The sequence below is a fragment of the Tasmannia lanceolata genome, unplaced genomic scaffold, assembly GCF_043159265.1.
Source record: "Tasmannia lanceolata isolate RefF3 unplaced genomic scaffold, GAP_Taslan_0.1 ptg000037l, whole genome shotgun sequence".
Classification (NCBI taxonomy): domain Eukaryota; kingdom Viridiplantae; phylum Streptophyta; class Magnoliopsida; order Canellales; family Winteraceae; genus Tasmannia; species Tasmannia lanceolata.
Window position 1 is genome coordinate 61,348,013 of NW_027518714.1, and position 16,767 is coordinate 61,364,779.

The window sequence follows — 16,767 nt, forward strand, 5'->3', positions numbered from 1 at the left end:
TTGCCTTTTCAACGTCAATCTACTGTATATGGCTTCAAAGGAATGATCCTATACCCATGATTTATCAAGCCTCGTTTAGGGTTTCACCATGAAAAACTAATTTTTAATTATGTAGTGCTTATTCTTATGCATGAGATATCTGTTCAGGGTGGCATCAAGACCATGTGGGGGCGCCACCCCATGATGCTCTACAAGATCAACGGTCTTGATTACACATACATGCCGCCCTCTTGCATACAAAAATTGCATGTTACCATTGATTCTAATGGTGACTCTGCCTAATCACTCTTATTAACTTCATTATGGAAGTTGTGTGTGCGTGTGTCGTGGTGGTGGTGGTGTTGGGTGGGGGGTGTACGATGGGATTGAACCTCAGACTACATAATAAAGACCAATTGAGCTAGAGGCTCAACCCCATGGTGGGTATCTTATAAACACAAAAACATAATAATAATCCAACTATAGAGATGTCTACCTTTAGGCTCGGTTTGTTTTGGATTTTGAGGTCTGATTTTGGAGTCCAAATCTGATTATTGGACTCAAAGCTGTGTTTTACATTAAGGGCAGCAATCAGTTTTGGACTCAAAATCGGTTCTCAAAATCCAAAATGAACAAGCTTGATAGTAACAATCAACACTGAGCCCCACATGGTCTTGATCCCATGCTGAATAAACGTCCCTCCTAATAAATTACATGTTTTTATTCAGGAACCGTTGCCTACATGTGTTTTTTTTTTACCATCGATTGGCATAAATCCTATTGAATGGACAGGCCAGAATCTTTAGATATATCATGGTTAGCTTGATCTTCCCCCTTCTTTTTCCTGGTAGGTGAGCTGGGTTTTGGCGAGGACCTCTACCGGTTTATTAGATAAAATGGAAGATAGTACATTAATGGATACATACCGTCAACCCTATCTTAAGAACATGAGATATGGGAGACTATAATCTCAGAAGATCCAAAAAGAACACTAGCATGCTAAGAGGAGAACAAGTATAGAAATTGAGACACTTGCAATCGACCGATAATGGTGGAATTTATTTTCCTGTCGACGACCTTAGCAATTGTCAGTGCTGGGAGACCAGTCTGGTTATCAATTGTATCTTGTGCACAATCTTGTCCATTGAGAACCTGATTTTCTCCAAAGGTTTCATCTTTCTACCAAAGGTTTATTACTGGCTAATTAATGAACCTTTTTCAATGACAACATGATGACATGGAACAATATGAAACAAAGTGTGACAGCTCTTTTTTAGTGAGTATGAGGCCATGACTCATACTACACGTGAGTTGACTTGGTTAAAATTTTTATTACAAGAGTTTGTGAGTTCTAATAACGTTGAGTCAGAGGATGAGAGACATCCCGGAACATTAGGGGTTAATGTGGTTCTTGAGATCTTTTGTGTTTTCACTTTCCCTTAGATATTTCTTGTAAGGAAATGTCTCATCTTTGCTCTATCGGTTTGTATCCCTGTTCTCGTGATAGGATTAATGTTGTGTTCGCTGATTGTAATACCTTTCACATTTTAATAACCCCGTAGGGTTAATGTTGTCTTTGCCAAACCCCAGCTTACCTATCAAAAAATAAAAAAAGTTAACTTATAGAATTATTTTATGAAAATCAAGTTGTTGTGCATGTAGCCTCCAATCCAACATTTCATGAATGAACTTAATCATATTGAAGTGGGGCCATGTCGCATGGGAGAAGGTTATGAGTAGTGGACACATATTTGCCTCATTTGTGAAATTAGGGCATCAGTTAGCATACTTGTTTACTAAGTCAGTTAGTCAAGTGACGCGCAAATACTATATGTACCAAGCTGAGATCATATGATATAAATTCCTTAGCTTGAGGGGGAGCGTTGAAATATCACTACACTGCAGGAACATTTCTCTCCGTCACATTTTTAGTATATAAATATCGCGACCTAAGTGACTAAGTGAGGGTATTGATTCTCTCTCACCTTGTGATTCTCTTCTCCTCTTTTCCCCCTTTTTCATCCTACAACATTAACAATTTTATTTACTTCTCAAGCTGACAAATACAATGGAGATATTGACTAGTCTGTTGAGTCTTCAATAGGAACTAGTGGGAGTTTGCCTCCATATATCTCTGGGAGCTGGCTCTCATCAATATCTTGCAGCAATGTTGCCTTCAGGATTTTATTTTCCACAAAAACGATCTGCGAGTAACAAAATACAACAAAATGCATCATTTACATAGAGAAAGTGGTTAATTACATAATTCTTCAAATAATTGAAGAGTTTTTGAAAAAATCTCAAGTATTTATACTGTCCCTTTTTAACTTCAAAAGGCCTCGAATAACTAAAAAAGCCTAATATTCTACAAATTAAAAATACAAATTTTCTGGATTAGAACCATAGTAAACCGAATTTGATGAATAAGTAATCAATTAAATGCCATCTTTGATGTGGGCTTAATCCAACATTAGTTGCTACTTAGTTTTATTCTCATATCCTTGTTGTAATCTGATCTTCTCCTATGAGAGTACAATCAGTTAAAATCTAGCACCTCTATAAAAATGGGTCCTCATAGTATCATAAAAGATGCCTCTTACCTCAAGACCTAGACTGTTTTTATCTGCACCTTAGCATAATAAGAACGCCATCTTCACCTCAGCCTCACAATGAAAAGGTTAAACTGACTATATAGTACCATTTGAGTATGAGAATGTACCTTTTTCTTGGTGTTTTTGTCAATAAACGGGTACACGATCTTCCATGCAGTCCAGAATATGTAAGGCACATGGATCATAAACAACTTGCCGAGCCTTTCTGGGTAATAATTCTGCCATGATTGAATATTGGATCTATACTATGTTAGTTCAACTTGCACACAATTATTTCTCCTTAATACATGTAAAGAGCAAAACAAATGGAAAATGCCCAAGAAGTTTGTGGAATGAATGATGAACATAATGAAGAAGCTGTGAAAGGCAAAAAGAGAGGGGAGCGGGATCACTAAGGACCACGTGAACTATATCTACCCTACATTAAAACAATAAATTTCAGTTGTGATTTTTTATTTTACAGTGGTTATGTTCTAGTTCAGCGTTTTTTATCTTCGAATGCTTCAGTTCAGTCAATTTGACTTGGCAAGTTTGTGGGGAACTCAGTTGAGTTCTAAACCTTGTCTAACATTTGGAGTTAAAAGGTTTATGATGGAATTATAAACCTGCATGATGTCAAGAGCTGCTATGCACGCACGAACGTCACAATTTGAATATCCCCATCCTTCAAGATCTGCGATTGTGACAAACTTTTCCTGTCCGTTTGGCATACTGTGAGAACAAAACAATGTTAAAATGAAAATCACAGCTCTAGCACCTTAACCTCTAACCTATGAGAAGAGGAAAATGAAAAGAAATCAGTAAGTGACCATGACATAATCACAAAGACAAGAAATACCTGGCACACAACTTGTCAAGAAGATATACAATATAACCTGTGACAATAATGAGAGATTCATAATTAAGTGAATGGAGGATAAGTACAAAATGTTTTAAAAATCTAAAATTGCCCAGTCAAATAGACTTGATAAAGGCTAGATCAAATTAAAGATTTAAAGCCATAACTTGCTCTATACAAAACCTGAAATAACTCAACCAAACTCATTTTGTACTACAAAAACTCTGCTATCTAATCTGAAAATTCAGAAACACTAAACATAAGGATTTTAAACTCGATAGACAATATCAAGTATTAACTAACTCAGGCTCAGGCCTCATTTATATACTGAGCTTCGATTTTTTAAAGCAAAACTAATTACACAGTTGCTGGAAAGAAAATACATACGCTTCAACTCGTCTATATCTCTATTGTAATAGTTATGTTTAGCACCAAAGAATACTCCAATGCGGCGCCCCTTCTTATCGAATCCTTGTACAAACAACTTTTCCTCTGCGAGCTGATTATGGATATCTGCCTCAGAAATGAAACCATTGGGGACAGCTGCTCTCCTCCATTTTAGGAACTTGAGGAATAGGGAAGAGGCTTTTCCAATGTCTAGATCACGTGCACGTAAAAATCTTCTGAGCATCAAATCATCTACTTCCTGCATAAAACACGCAGTACTAATAAGTTCACATTCACAATGGGAAAGACCATGCATAGTTAATGGGAACTCAAAAAATATGTACCACATATAACTGTATTGAGCAACAGGCATGTATAAGAAAGGTGAATGAAGCTCAGACCACAAAAGATGAAGTGTTCAACTCTCTAGAAAAATTCGAACTGCATATATATAGAGAAACTCTAAAGTAATTCTTGGACTCTTTGCTCCCTTAAAAATGTTGAGAAATTTTTTAATTTGAGGAATTATTAATGTCCTCTATATACTAAAGGGATCTCCCATACAAAGTTCTGCCTCCTCAAGTCCCTTTCTTTCAAATGAATCCACATCAATTGAACTCAGAATGTGTCAAAATGATGGATCCATCTCTCTTCTTGGATTTATTATTTGAGCAACTTCTATGGTGTCAGACTATTTTTGTCCATTGTATGACATTGGTGTCTCCTTCCACCATTGAGGTGCCAGAAAATTTCTTCTTGAAGATGCAAAGCTTGATGAGGAGTGCTCATTCCACCTCGGTTGACATGTCGAAAATTTGTTCAAAGTTCATAGAGAAGTTTGGGTTTTTAATTTTTTTTGCTTCGCAAGTGCTTATTTTGTGTTTGTTCTTTTCTTTTTTGTGTTTGTTTTTTCAATTGTGGTGCAAATACATTAATTAATTGTTGAGTTGATGCATTTGAACATGCTTTAGTACTTGAATTTTTATTTTTCATGGATTTATATTTTTAAAAGTTAAAAAAAATATAGTTATAAATAAAAACTAATTATAAATACATGTTAGATTCCAATTTTATTATACATGAGTTCATGCATGATCTACCAATTGACGGAGTCGGAATTTTTATCACAATTTATTTATTTTGTCAAAAATCCTTTAAAAATAAGGAAAGACCATTCCCCCCAAAAAAATATCATATAGGTTGTTGGAATACATTAATGTGTAGGGACATTTTTTTGATACCCTTTTGTATTCTATCAATGAATCTTGTGACAAGTTCCAGTGGTAGTGTTGTTTTCTAACATTAGATTCATGTACTTTTCTGATTGTAAGTTTGTAACATCAATATCTGGGCGTAACCATAGGGTGCCCATTCAGGGTGAGACCAAGATCATGTGGGTGGTGCTCATGATGTTCTGCAAAATCAACAGTCTTGATTTCACACATGCACCATAATCACCCTGTACGCCCAAAAAACACCTTTCACAATCGATCGTAAAAGTGACTTTCTGCGTACTTGTTCTCCTTTTGAAAACATCACATTAAAAGCATTAAATAAAATGGGAAGAGGGTTTGAATTTTGAAGTATAGAAGCAGAAAAATGGGGTGTTTTTATAAAAAATTGGGTGCCTTTACCAGCTGCCTTCCAGTAAGTAATCCAACTCCTAACAAACTCAACTGTTTCCAAATATACTTTGACTCTGTCCATTGCTTGAATCGAAATCCCTCAAATTTCAGAACCTTGATATCGAATTATTCAAAATCTCCCAACAAAATTTTCCCATTGGAATATGGCCATACCCAAATTCAACTAAAGAAAAGGGTTGCTTCACTCAAATTACAGAGAACCCTTGAAGAATTATTTTCACAAGCAGCTCTGTTACCTTAAACCAAAACAGCCCATGAACTAAGACAGAACCAAAAGGATGTTGCAAGAGTTCATCACAATCAAACAATCCAATATACTACCAAAACCAGAAAGGATAAATAAAACAAAATCAGATACACAATGGCCGAATCCCACTATCAAAAGGAACCCCCAAACAAACTCATGTTACTTAAAATTAAATGAAGTTAGATCTATTAATGATTCACAGTAAGACATAAGAACAGAAAAATATACAGAGAAGAAGGAAATGAAAAGGAAAGCATCTTTGAAGTGGGTGCTCTCTCTCTCTCTCTCTCTCTCTCTCTCTCTCTCTCTCTCTCAAATACAAAAACATTCAACAGAAAAACATAACTCTAATGAATATCACAAAGAAAACTAAAGATAAAAAAATGCCCCACTTCAACAAAAGGAAAAACAAGAAAAATGAATTGGAGGAAGAAAAGTAAAATTCACATGGAAAATATAAGAAACAGGAAATAATGAATTTATCAAGACTTTTGGAGTGGGATTCTCCCCCCACCCTCTCTCTAATACAATAACTTAATGAAGAAAGCAAACTAAAATAAAGAATAATGAAAAACAGAACGAAGCCATACATCAAACAAAATTCAACTTCTTGATAAGAAAAGGAAAGAGAAATTATATGGTGGCCGACCGTGAAATCACAAGGGCAGAGAGAGAACCTGCCACCTTGATTTTAGATCAAAAGAAAAAAAAAAAGGGGGCTTTTGATGGATCTAAAATCAAGGGAGGGGGTGTTTTCTCTCTCCGACCTTTACATGTAAAGGTCGGCCACCATATAAAATCTCAGAAAGAGACAACAGAAGAAAAAAACAAACAAACAAGGCTGAACACTACAGAGAAAAACAAGATCCAAACAAACCCAGAAAGGAAAGAACTAAAAAATAAAGCAAAATGGGGCAGTAATGGAAAAGAAAATCACCTTTGAAGTTGGGTCTTCTCTCTCAACAAAGACTCTCATCAGACCCACTTTGTTCTTCTCCACATCGCTGCTCCAAATCACTTCCTTTCCATCCTCTGATGGGTCTTTGGAATCCATGAGAAATGTAGTGAAAATGAGAAGCTCTCAAAGGAATAAGAGATGGGTCTAAGAGTTGAAGGTTAATAAATAACAGAGCAGACAACACCAAATGAGTAGAAACTTCAGCAGGAGTCCCTCCATTTGACAGAACTGCAAACTTTTGGCCATAAATGAAAATCCGTCAAGGGTTGGAACTTCGAATAGTAAGAAAGTGAGAAATGTCAGCAATGTCATGGCATTTCAATCTCAACTACCAGAAAATCAAAAAGGACAAAAAGACCATGAACCGAAGACATTCACGTGCCTACGGATGTTCATAGATAGACAAGGGGAAAATGATTAAAAAAATGCAAAGTTTATGCTAAACTGTGAATAAAAGGTAGATATTTAAATTTTGTAAAAAAAGGGTTGTTAGAGAGAGTATGAGTTTTAGGATAAATATACCCCCACTTTCATTTTCCCATCATTTTTTATGCTCTAATCCCTATGTTCACGTTTTTCTTTCTTCTTCCTTACTCATCCAACGTGAAAAACACCCAGTGCAGCCATTGCCATCCTTTGGAAGCTCCAATCCCATCGTATTTTGTTAAAAAAAAACACCATTACTTGTGACAAATTTGAACTTCGGTGATAAACATAGCTCCAAGTAAGTCCATGCTCCTCTACTTGAATAGGGTTTAACAGTTTATGAAGGTTTTCATATTTTGTTGGGTTTTAACATTTTATGAAGGTTTTCAGTTTTGTTGGGTTTTAACATTTTATGAAGGTTTTCATTGTTTTGTATTGAAAAAAACAGAGAAATTACCCAAATTATTCTATGTTGGTTGTATAATTGTTTTCATTGTTTTCTTGGGTTTTAAAAGAAAGTTAGAACCACCATTTTCTCTGTTGGAAAAAGACCATTACTTGTTTCTACCCAATTTGGTTCGTACTGGTTCCGGGGTAGAAAATGTCGCCCCGTACTGGTTCCGGCATATAAAATGTGGTTCCCCAGTGGTTCCGAGGTATAAAATTTGGTTCCGTACTAGGTTCAAGGGTATAAATTGTGGTTCCCAAGTGGTTCCAGGGTTGAAAATGTGGTTCCCTAGTGGTTCCAGGGTATAAAATGTGGTTCCCTAGTGGTTCCGGGGTATAAAATGTGGTTCCGTAGTGGTTTAGGGGTATAAAATATGGTTTTCTAGTGGTTCCGGGGTATGAAATGTGGTTCCCTAGTGGTTCCGGCGTATAAAATGTGGTTCACAAGTGGTTCCGGAGTATAAAATGTTGTTCTGTACTAGGTTCAGGGGTATAAAATTTGGTTCCCTAGTGGTTCTAGGGTACGAAATATGGTTCCCTAGTGGGTCCGGCGAATAAAATGTGGTTCCCAAGTGGTTCTGGGGTAGAAAATGTTGTTCATTAGTGGTTCCGGGGTATAGAATGTGGTTCCCTAGTGGTTACGAGGTATAAAATGTGGTTCCATAGTGGTTGCGAGGTATAAAATGTGGTTCCCTAGTGGTTCCGGGGTAGAAAATGTGGTTCCCTAGTGGTTCCGGGGTATAAAATGTGGTTCCCTAGTGGTTCCGGAGTATAAAATGTGGTTCCCTAGTAGTTTTGGGGTATAAAATGTGGTTCCTTAGTGGTTCTGAGGTATAAAATGTGGTTCCGTAGTGGTTCTGGGGTAGAAAATGTGGTTCCCTAGTGTTTCCAACGTATAAAATATGGTTCTGTAATGGTTCCGGGGTATAAAATATGGTTTCCTCGTAGTTCCGGGGTATAAAATGTGGTTCTCTAGTGGTTCCGGGGTATAAAATGTGGTTCCGTAGTGGTTCCGGAGTATAAAATGTGGTTTCGTAGTGGTTCCGAGGTATAAAATGTGGTTCCCTAGTGGTTCCGGGGTAGCAAATGTGTTTCCCTAGTGGTCATGGAGTAGAAAATGTGGTTTCCTAGTGGTTCCGGAGTAGAAAATGTGGTTCCTTAGTGGTTCCGAGGTATAAAATTTGTTTCCCTAGTGGTTCCGGGGTAGAAAATGTGGTTCCCTAGTGGTTCTGAGGCATAAAATGTGGTTCGGTAGTGGTTCGAGGGTATAAAATGTGGTTCCCTAGTGGTTCCGAGGTATAAAATGTGGTTCCCTAGTGGTTCCGAGGTATAAAATGTGGTTCCGTAATGGTTCTGGGGTATAAAATGTGGTTCCGTAGTGGTTCCGAGGCATAAAATGTGGTTCCCTAGTAGTTCCGGCGTATAAAATGTGGTTCTCTAGTGGTTTCGGTGTAGAAAATGTGGTTCACTAGTGGTTCCGGGGTATAAAATGTGGTTCCCTAGTGGTTCCGAGGTATAAAATGTGGTTCCCTAGTGGTTCTGGGGTAGAAATGTGGTTCTCAAGCCGGGCTCGTACGGGCCGGGTCGACCCGCGTGTCACTCGGATTTTTGCCTTATTTTTTAAGATGTTTTTGGGAAATGTTATCCGCACTACCGTATTTTGATGAGGACACTCCTCACTTTATTAAAAGTACGGTATGGCCCGCACCATAGGATGATCCAAACCGTCCATTAGATGGGCCACAACCGTCCATTAGATGGGCCACAGACCTTGATATGGCGATTAGTCTTAGTCCTATGGGGCTCTGGCCATGGTGGCAAACCCCGTTCACATCTCTAGCAAATGAAGAGTAATGGACTCGGAAATTGTATAAGGTCAAACATCAACTGTCATCAAGCTTGCCTCTTCAGGGTCAATATTCCATGTGTGACATGAAAGGATGATGAAGACGCATCCTTTGTTTTGAAGAATTCTGTGCTGAAAATACAACATAGGAGGAAAGTTAGGAAACTTCCTTAATTTAGTGATGTTATTTATTAACTTTTATTCTTATCTGTAGGCATTTTACCATTTTGTGATTCCTATAGTCAGTGATGACTAATGGTTAGGAGTTTTATGGACATTTTTCACATTTTACCTTTTCTCAATCAATACAAAACTCGAGGAGATATTTGCCCTGGAACTTGGAGCCATTCACCATGGGATTCTACAGGCAATGAGGTTAAAGCTTGTAGAAATTTGGATTTGTCCCCACGCCCTTCTTAACTTTTTATCTTAAGATTTTAATGGGGTTTCTTACATTCTAATGTACAATCTTTCTTATCTTAATACACTGATAGGGGCCTGGGCAAACCCAAGCTTATCTACAAGAAGAAAAAGGGTATCATATACATAATAAAGCCTTGACCAACTGAGCTAGAGGCTAAACCCCATGGCGGTGGGTATCTTATAAACACAAACACAAACACAAACACAAAATAAGAATCCAATTATAGAGATAACTAATTGACTACTTTCTGCCCCGGTTTGTTTTGGATTTTGAGAACTGATTTTGAATCCAAATCTGATTATTGGACTCAAAATTGTGTTCTCAAAAATCCAAAATGAACAGGGCGGCCTTAGCTTGAATAGTAGCAATCAAAACTGAGCCCCACATGTTCTTGATGCCATGCCGAATGAATGTGCCTCCTAATAAATTACAAAATTTTCCATTCAATGCAAATTGCTGTCTACAAATTTGATCACCAGGAACACCACCCCCTGTCAGTGTGAGGGGGTGTTCCTGGTGATCAAAAGGGGCGGTTATATCACTTCCCTTAGTTTTTTTTACCATCTATGTCTAGTGACAAAAAGTACAGATTATTAAATGTTATGATTGGATTATTGGTGTAACTTTTGGGTTATAAGAGATCCAAAGCAAAACCCATTGAAAGGACGGGCCAGAATCTTTAGATACATCATGATCGGTGTGATCTTCCCCCTTGTGATAAATAGTTGCCCTAAATAATGGAAATTGCTTAAGCGGCTTTCTTCATAAGTTGAATCAAAGTTTGGGAGATGATATTTTCACCCTCCTGCATTACGTGCACACCCCACGCCAAAAGTGGGCAACTTTATGTCAAATCACACTATAAGGGGGATGTGCAAGCACTGCAAGGGGGGGGGGGTGAGGGAAATATCATCACCCGTGAATCTTGTGTTTCTGCTTTGATTCTTTTAATTCTATATATATATATATATATATGAGAAAACGGTTCCTACACACATGTGGAGATAAGTTATCTACACACTAGCTTAAAATACATTTGGGGCCATATTATTTGGGTGATCCAAACCATTCATTTTTAAGGCCCTCACATAGATAGGCTGTCCACAAAAAATTAGATCCATAGGATCATCCTAACCATTCGAACTGTGGAGGCAAAAAATGGACTAATTTGTGAAGGTTTAAAGACATCCATTTTACCTTCACAAATCGTAAGGTTGAGATGATCCTATGGATCTGATTTTTTGTAGACAGCCTATCTATGTGAGGGCCTTTAAAATGAATGGCTTGGATCACCCAAACAATGTGGGCCCCCACTGTATTTTAAGCTAGTGTGTAGAGAACTCTCTACACATATGTGTAGGAACCGTTCTCTCTCTCTCTCTCTCTCTATATATATATATATATATATATATATATATATATATATATATATATATTTTGATAGAGTTAGAGATTTAAAAATATTTTTAGGAGGTGAGAGGGTCAGTTGGTCAACCCCTTCCACCTAAACTTAGAAAATCAATTTTTATTAGCACCCATTTCCCTGCAGGAAAAAAATAAATAAGAGGGGTCTTCGCTTATAATTTTAACTAGAGGACTAAATTCCATTTCCTAAGGGCCTGTTTATTTTTTATTTTGAGAACCAATTGTGAGTTCAAAAAGGATTATTAGACTCAAAATTAACACTATTTGTTTTGGATTTTGAAAATTGCGAGTCCAAAACTGATTATTGGATTCAAAATTAACATGATTTTGAGTCCAATAATTAGTTTTGGACCCACAATCTATTTTCTAAATCCAAAACATAGAGCGCCAAGTTGGGGCTGGAGGGGTAGTCTTACCAACCCTCTCAACCCCCAATAAAATTCTAAAAATCTAATCTCAACATCCTTCATTTCTAATCTCTCTCTCTCTCTCAAACACTAATATTCATTTCACTGTTTTTTTTTTTAATAATAACAGGCAACCAAACCCTAACCATCCTCTTCCCCTCCCTCTCACTAGCCTCTCTTTTAGCATCTCTCAATACCGAACATGTAACTGCCTTCCTTGCCCTCTTTTCTATCTTCACTCAAAAGTAAACATGTAACCTCTCTCTCTCTCTCTCTCTCTCTCTCTCTCTCTCTCTCTCTCACACACACACACACACACACACAAACACGCACATATAGCTGTTTGTCATTTCTACTTGTTTAGCAATTAGCCCCTCTTCGGTTGTCCTGGCATAGTGGATCCCATCTTTGGTTGATTCTAACCCCTCATTTGAGAGGCCTAGCTTTGGATCTTCAAAGGCCCAAAACCAAGCCAAATATGTCATCCTAACATCGGATGATACTATTTGTTGTTGTTGTTGTTGTTGAATGTTAACCATCGCTTTGATCGAACCAATGATGTCAATGTTATGGAACTTGGCTCATAACCATTGGGGCAAAAGGCTCAACCCCAGTTGGGTTTGCACACCATCATTAGAATGACATTTTGGGTAATCCAATCTGAGAATTTCAAGCTAGCTAAGTAGGTGTTGGAAAGGGAAAGAAAAAGTTGAAAGCTATGAATATTAAGTAGATGTCACATGTGAGGTGGGAGAAGATAATGTCACATGTTGTCATTCCTTGTGCATTTAATGTCTTATCCTTGAGGGCAGAGAAAGACAATTGGGGAGTCGATTTATCAATTTGGGGAGTCGATTTATCACTGCACTTAAAGCAAAGTCAAATGGGTTGCTTGAGCCTTAAATATAGGCTCAGTATGCATTATTTGCAATGAATTTAATGCTTCTTCAATAAGATTGATGACCCTACACCAAACCAACTTAATTTTTGTATATGTTGGTAAAGAATTGAGATTTGTCATGAACTCATGCCCTACATATCATACAATTGATGGCATGCCACCACATCCACCATGATAGGATGACTAAGTCATTAATCTGCCTCTCAGAAAGATACTCTTTTATTCTAAAACATCTCATTTTCGATTGCTAGGGACCAGATCATCAAAGCCAGTCACCGTAGATTTTGTTAGCTTTATACTGTTACCGAAAAAATGTTAACACCATGTCTTTGTAATATCATTCTTATATTATTACATATCATTACTGTTATAAATAGGGGGAGTGCTAAACTGAAGGGCGCCCTTGCAAAAACCCTTATTGGATCATGGTAAAATGCAGTCGCGTGATGTGGATCCAATGGGGCGCCCTTGAGGCTAAGTTTTTGCAATGGTGCACTTCACTAGCATTCCTCTATGAATAAATAGAATACATAGATTTTGTATGAACAAATCTCTTTCTACCATCCATCTTGTGGACCCCCACTGTAGTAAAATCACATTAATTGGAAGATCCGAATCTATAATTTAAATGCTAGAAGCATCCTTTTCAATATTTTAAGGGGAGTGATAAATCGACTCCCCAAGTGTCCTTCCCTCTCCTCTAGGTTAGAGAGAGAAAGAGGAGAGAGATAGACACATGGGGAGTCGATTTATCACTGCCTAAGGTTTTATCTATAAAATAAAAGGAAATGACATGAAAACACTTGTGTGTGTGTGTGTGAGAGAGAGAGAGAGAGAGAGAGAGAGAGAGAGAGATTAATAACTTTTCTTCCTGCAGGACTCTTAAATGGAATAGGTTACCTAACATCTACACTTCCCATCCTATACATTGATGGAAACAACAATAGACTTTGGGTGAAAGTGCCCAGTCTTAGAGTGGTGGCAATAAAGCCCATATATTTAGCTCAACACAAGGAAAGTGATAAATCGACCCCCCATATAGGGCAGTGCTGAGAGAGAGAGAAAGATGGGGGTCGATTTAAGATATTAGGGGGTCGATTTATCACCGCCCTAACGCAATTGTAATGTCATTTGATTGTCGCTTTACCGATAGAAGATTAAAATAAAGATTAGAAAAGATCCACAATCATTGATTGGACGATTAGGATCGATTTTGGCCTAACCAATTGGATTTTAATTGAGTTCTAACACAAGATTAGAATGGGTGACAATGGGCTGGACTTGGCCACGGGTTTGGCCGAAAACTAAATAAGCCCAAATCTGATACGGTCCAATTGCAAGATAAATCTTGGATCCTTAGTCTGTGAATCAGGCCCATTGACACCCTGAAAGGTTAGGGCTCTCAACAATCTCAACTTGCCAGTGGGTTAAACATGGGAGAATGAGAAATCTCATATGATCCAATGTGTATAGCTAGTTGCATTATAAGTCAACCTAAACTCCATCTTCCTCTTTAGTACTCTCTTCAGGGCTCCGAAAAGGTACTTATGGAACACCGGTGGCATATATAAAAGACAAATTAACTAAAAGCCCAGCACATCAAGATGGTGGATTAAACTTGATTGGCTCGAATCCAACATGTAAGAAAGCCTGCAATTTTGAGATTGATCCATGGCAAAATGGCAATCTTCATGCTAGTCTGGGCCGTCCAGAGCACAACTCATAATTTAGTCTCATGTAGCTTAGAATAGTAATTAATTAAGCTTTTAGTAAATAGTTTAGGCCATTTCATCAAGCCTTATAGACCCTACTTGTTAGAAATATTGGCTTCAGCTGGACTTATTGACATTGACTTTGCTGTCTATATTTCTGCTGTTGAGGCCCAAGCCCATATGGGCCTAAGCCCATCCCCAACATTCTTATAGAGATTATATTTGAACTCTTATATTTTGAAAATAGCTCTCTTCTCTTCGATTAACACTTCTCGGATCGTATGTTTATGGCTTTAGGGGGTTGCAGTAACCTCTATCCGCAAAGTAGAGAAGTGGAAATTGAAGAAAAGAGTGTCATTATTAAAAATGGGAAGACAAATATCATTTCCCTTAACTTGTTTTAGAGATCCCGTGCTCTTGGAGGTAAGTTTTCCTATTACATATTATCTTTGGGCAGTGATATTCCAGCCCCCCCTCTAACAGATGTAGTTAGGATATACAAAGGGGTGGAGGAGCCACCGTTAAAAAGCTAATGATTTCTGTTGGGGTTGGGGGGGGGGGGGGGGGGGGGGGGGAGGAGATATCACTGCCCTTATCTTTTTGTTATTTGTATCATTGCAATTGTGAGCTAAGAATTCATATGAAGAAGAAGACGACGAAGCTCCAATAAAGAATTATCTAAGTGCTCCCGAAGATCCCAACATACTCCCATCAAGCTAGCAGTGTTAAAGCATAAAAGATTAAATAATGCCAAAAAGATAATATGTAATAGGAAATTGGAAGAAGTAATTGGTAGTTTCACATGGTATTAGAGCACTGGTCCTGGGTTTCAAATCTCACTAGTCCCTCGTATTAAAAGGTCCACATGTAAAGCCAACCCAAAAGAGGGGCAACATGTGCCACACATATGGCCAACCCAAGAAAAGAGGGGCCACACATGAGGGGGAGTGTTGAAGTATAAATGATTAAATAACACCAGTAATTGGTAGTTTCACAAGCAGGCTATATAACGCAAGAGGAATTGACCAGATTGATCTCTTAGATTTAGTGTAGTTTTTGTCTATCCCGAGCTTTTGGATCTCCCTCTCTCATGTATTCCAAGTTAAGGATGGTGTCTTGTACCTATGAATGCAGCATCTTATTCTTTATCTAATAAACCGCAAGGTGTTCCTGCCAAACCCTAGCTTACCAACCTAAAAAAAACTAATTTCCAACATTGAATATCTTTTTTTTTAGTGAGGATTTTGGGGGAGAGTTTATAATTCTGTCGCTAAAAGGGGTTTTCCTTGTAATGCCTAGTTCTTTTTTTTAAGCATATAAACGTTTTATGATCACAAAGGTTGGAACTAAAAATCAAAACCTATTTTTGTATGTTCAAGGTTCAGACTTTCAAAAGTTGGTTTAATAAGTTAGAAGTGAAATTCTATATGATTGATCAATATTCAAATGATTTAATTTCATGAAAATCTACATTAATGATATAGAATTGAAGAATATATCTACACTTCAAATGATTTAATTTGACCAATATTCTAATGATTTAATTTGATCTAGAACTTGATTTCAAAGTTTAGATATAGTATTCAAGAATATGAATATAAGGGTAAAAATATGGTGATTTAGATTAGACTGATAAAATAATAAAACTACTTGATCCACATGAATTCTACTCTATTATTTAACAGGAAAATAGAATTCAAGAACCATCTACTTTAAAAATTAAAAATTGATTGAAAATAGCTTGAATTTGAAGAATGAAAGCTGATGTAGTGATGCTTGCTCCTTATATCTTTTTCTCCAGCTCAAATTATTCTCACCAATGGCTTGTGAATGAACGATTAAGAAAAATTGAGAACCAATCCAAATTAAAATTCTATGATTGAATGGTTAGAAAGTGATATTCATATCATGTATTTCTAGAAGTTTGGAGCTCTATAAGTTTGGAAGATCCTCCATGAAGTTTTGGGCTATGCCAATATTATGTTGATCATAATTTGCTGGGTGACACTGTGAAACAAAAATTTAGTCCAAGAGCTTACGTTGTTGTAGATGGTGTAATTTAATCTTATACTTAACACTCCCTCATGTGTGACCCCTCTTTTTTTGGGTTTTGGGTTGGCTTACACCTGCTACCATGTGAAAACAACCAATAACTCCAAAAGCTTAAATCTTTTATACTCCAACAAATACATCCAACAATCTCCACAGAGCCCCTCCCACTTTATTCTTAGTACAGAACAGAGTTTAAAGCCTATATGAGTGTCCATCTCATGCCCTTCTTAGTGTGTCATGCTCATAGTTGGCAAAACCTGATTCGGTAGATAATGGGATGAGAAAAATTTGGATTAAACACAATATTAGTTCAAAAAACCACCCTATTGAAAAACGGTCAAATAAAAAGAAAGGGTTTTTGCAAAAGAAGTCTTCTACTTCTCTTTATTTTCAAAAAACAGGTTTGTAGTTTGAAAATTTGCAAATAGAGTCATCACTTTTGAGTGAAATTTGCAAATCA

At 37.2% G+C, this 16,767-nt stretch overlaps 1 protein-coding gene across 1 annotated transcript; it reads right to left on the bottom strand.

Annotated features, from left to right (window-relative positions):
- Nucleotides 1-1,811: 1,811 nt before the first annotated feature.
- LOC143860552 (uncharacterized) lies at nucleotides 1,812-6,957 on the bottom strand. The gene is made up of 6 exons (XM_077371242.1): nucleotides 6,647-6,957; nucleotides 3,817-4,075; nucleotides 3,430-3,466; nucleotides 3,197-3,302; nucleotides 2,699-2,809; nucleotides 1,812-2,183 (listed from the first exon to the last, which is right to left on the bottom strand). The coding sequence occupies exons 1-6, from the start codon at nucleotides 6,761-6,763 to the stop codon at nucleotides 2,061-2,063; spliced, it is 753 nt and encodes a 250-aa protein (XP_077227357.1). The 5' UTR covers nucleotides 6,764-6,957; the 3' UTR covers nucleotides 1,812-2,060.
- Between the last annotated feature and the right edge of the window lie 9,810 nt (nucleotides 6,958-16,767).

Coding starts and splice junctions, on each gene's coding strand:
- LOC143860552 (XM_077371242.1), bottom strand. CDS start 6,763: ATGGATTCCAAAGACCCATCAGAGGATGGAAAGGAAGTGATTTGGAGC. Junction 3,467..3,816: donor AGATATAGACGAGTTGAAGC/GTATGTATTTTC, acceptor TTATTGTCACAG/GTTATATTGTATATCTTCTT. Junction 2,184..2,698: donor ACAAAAACACCAAGAAAAAG/GTACATTCTCAT, acceptor TGTTACTCGCAG/ATCGTTTTTGTGGAAAATAA.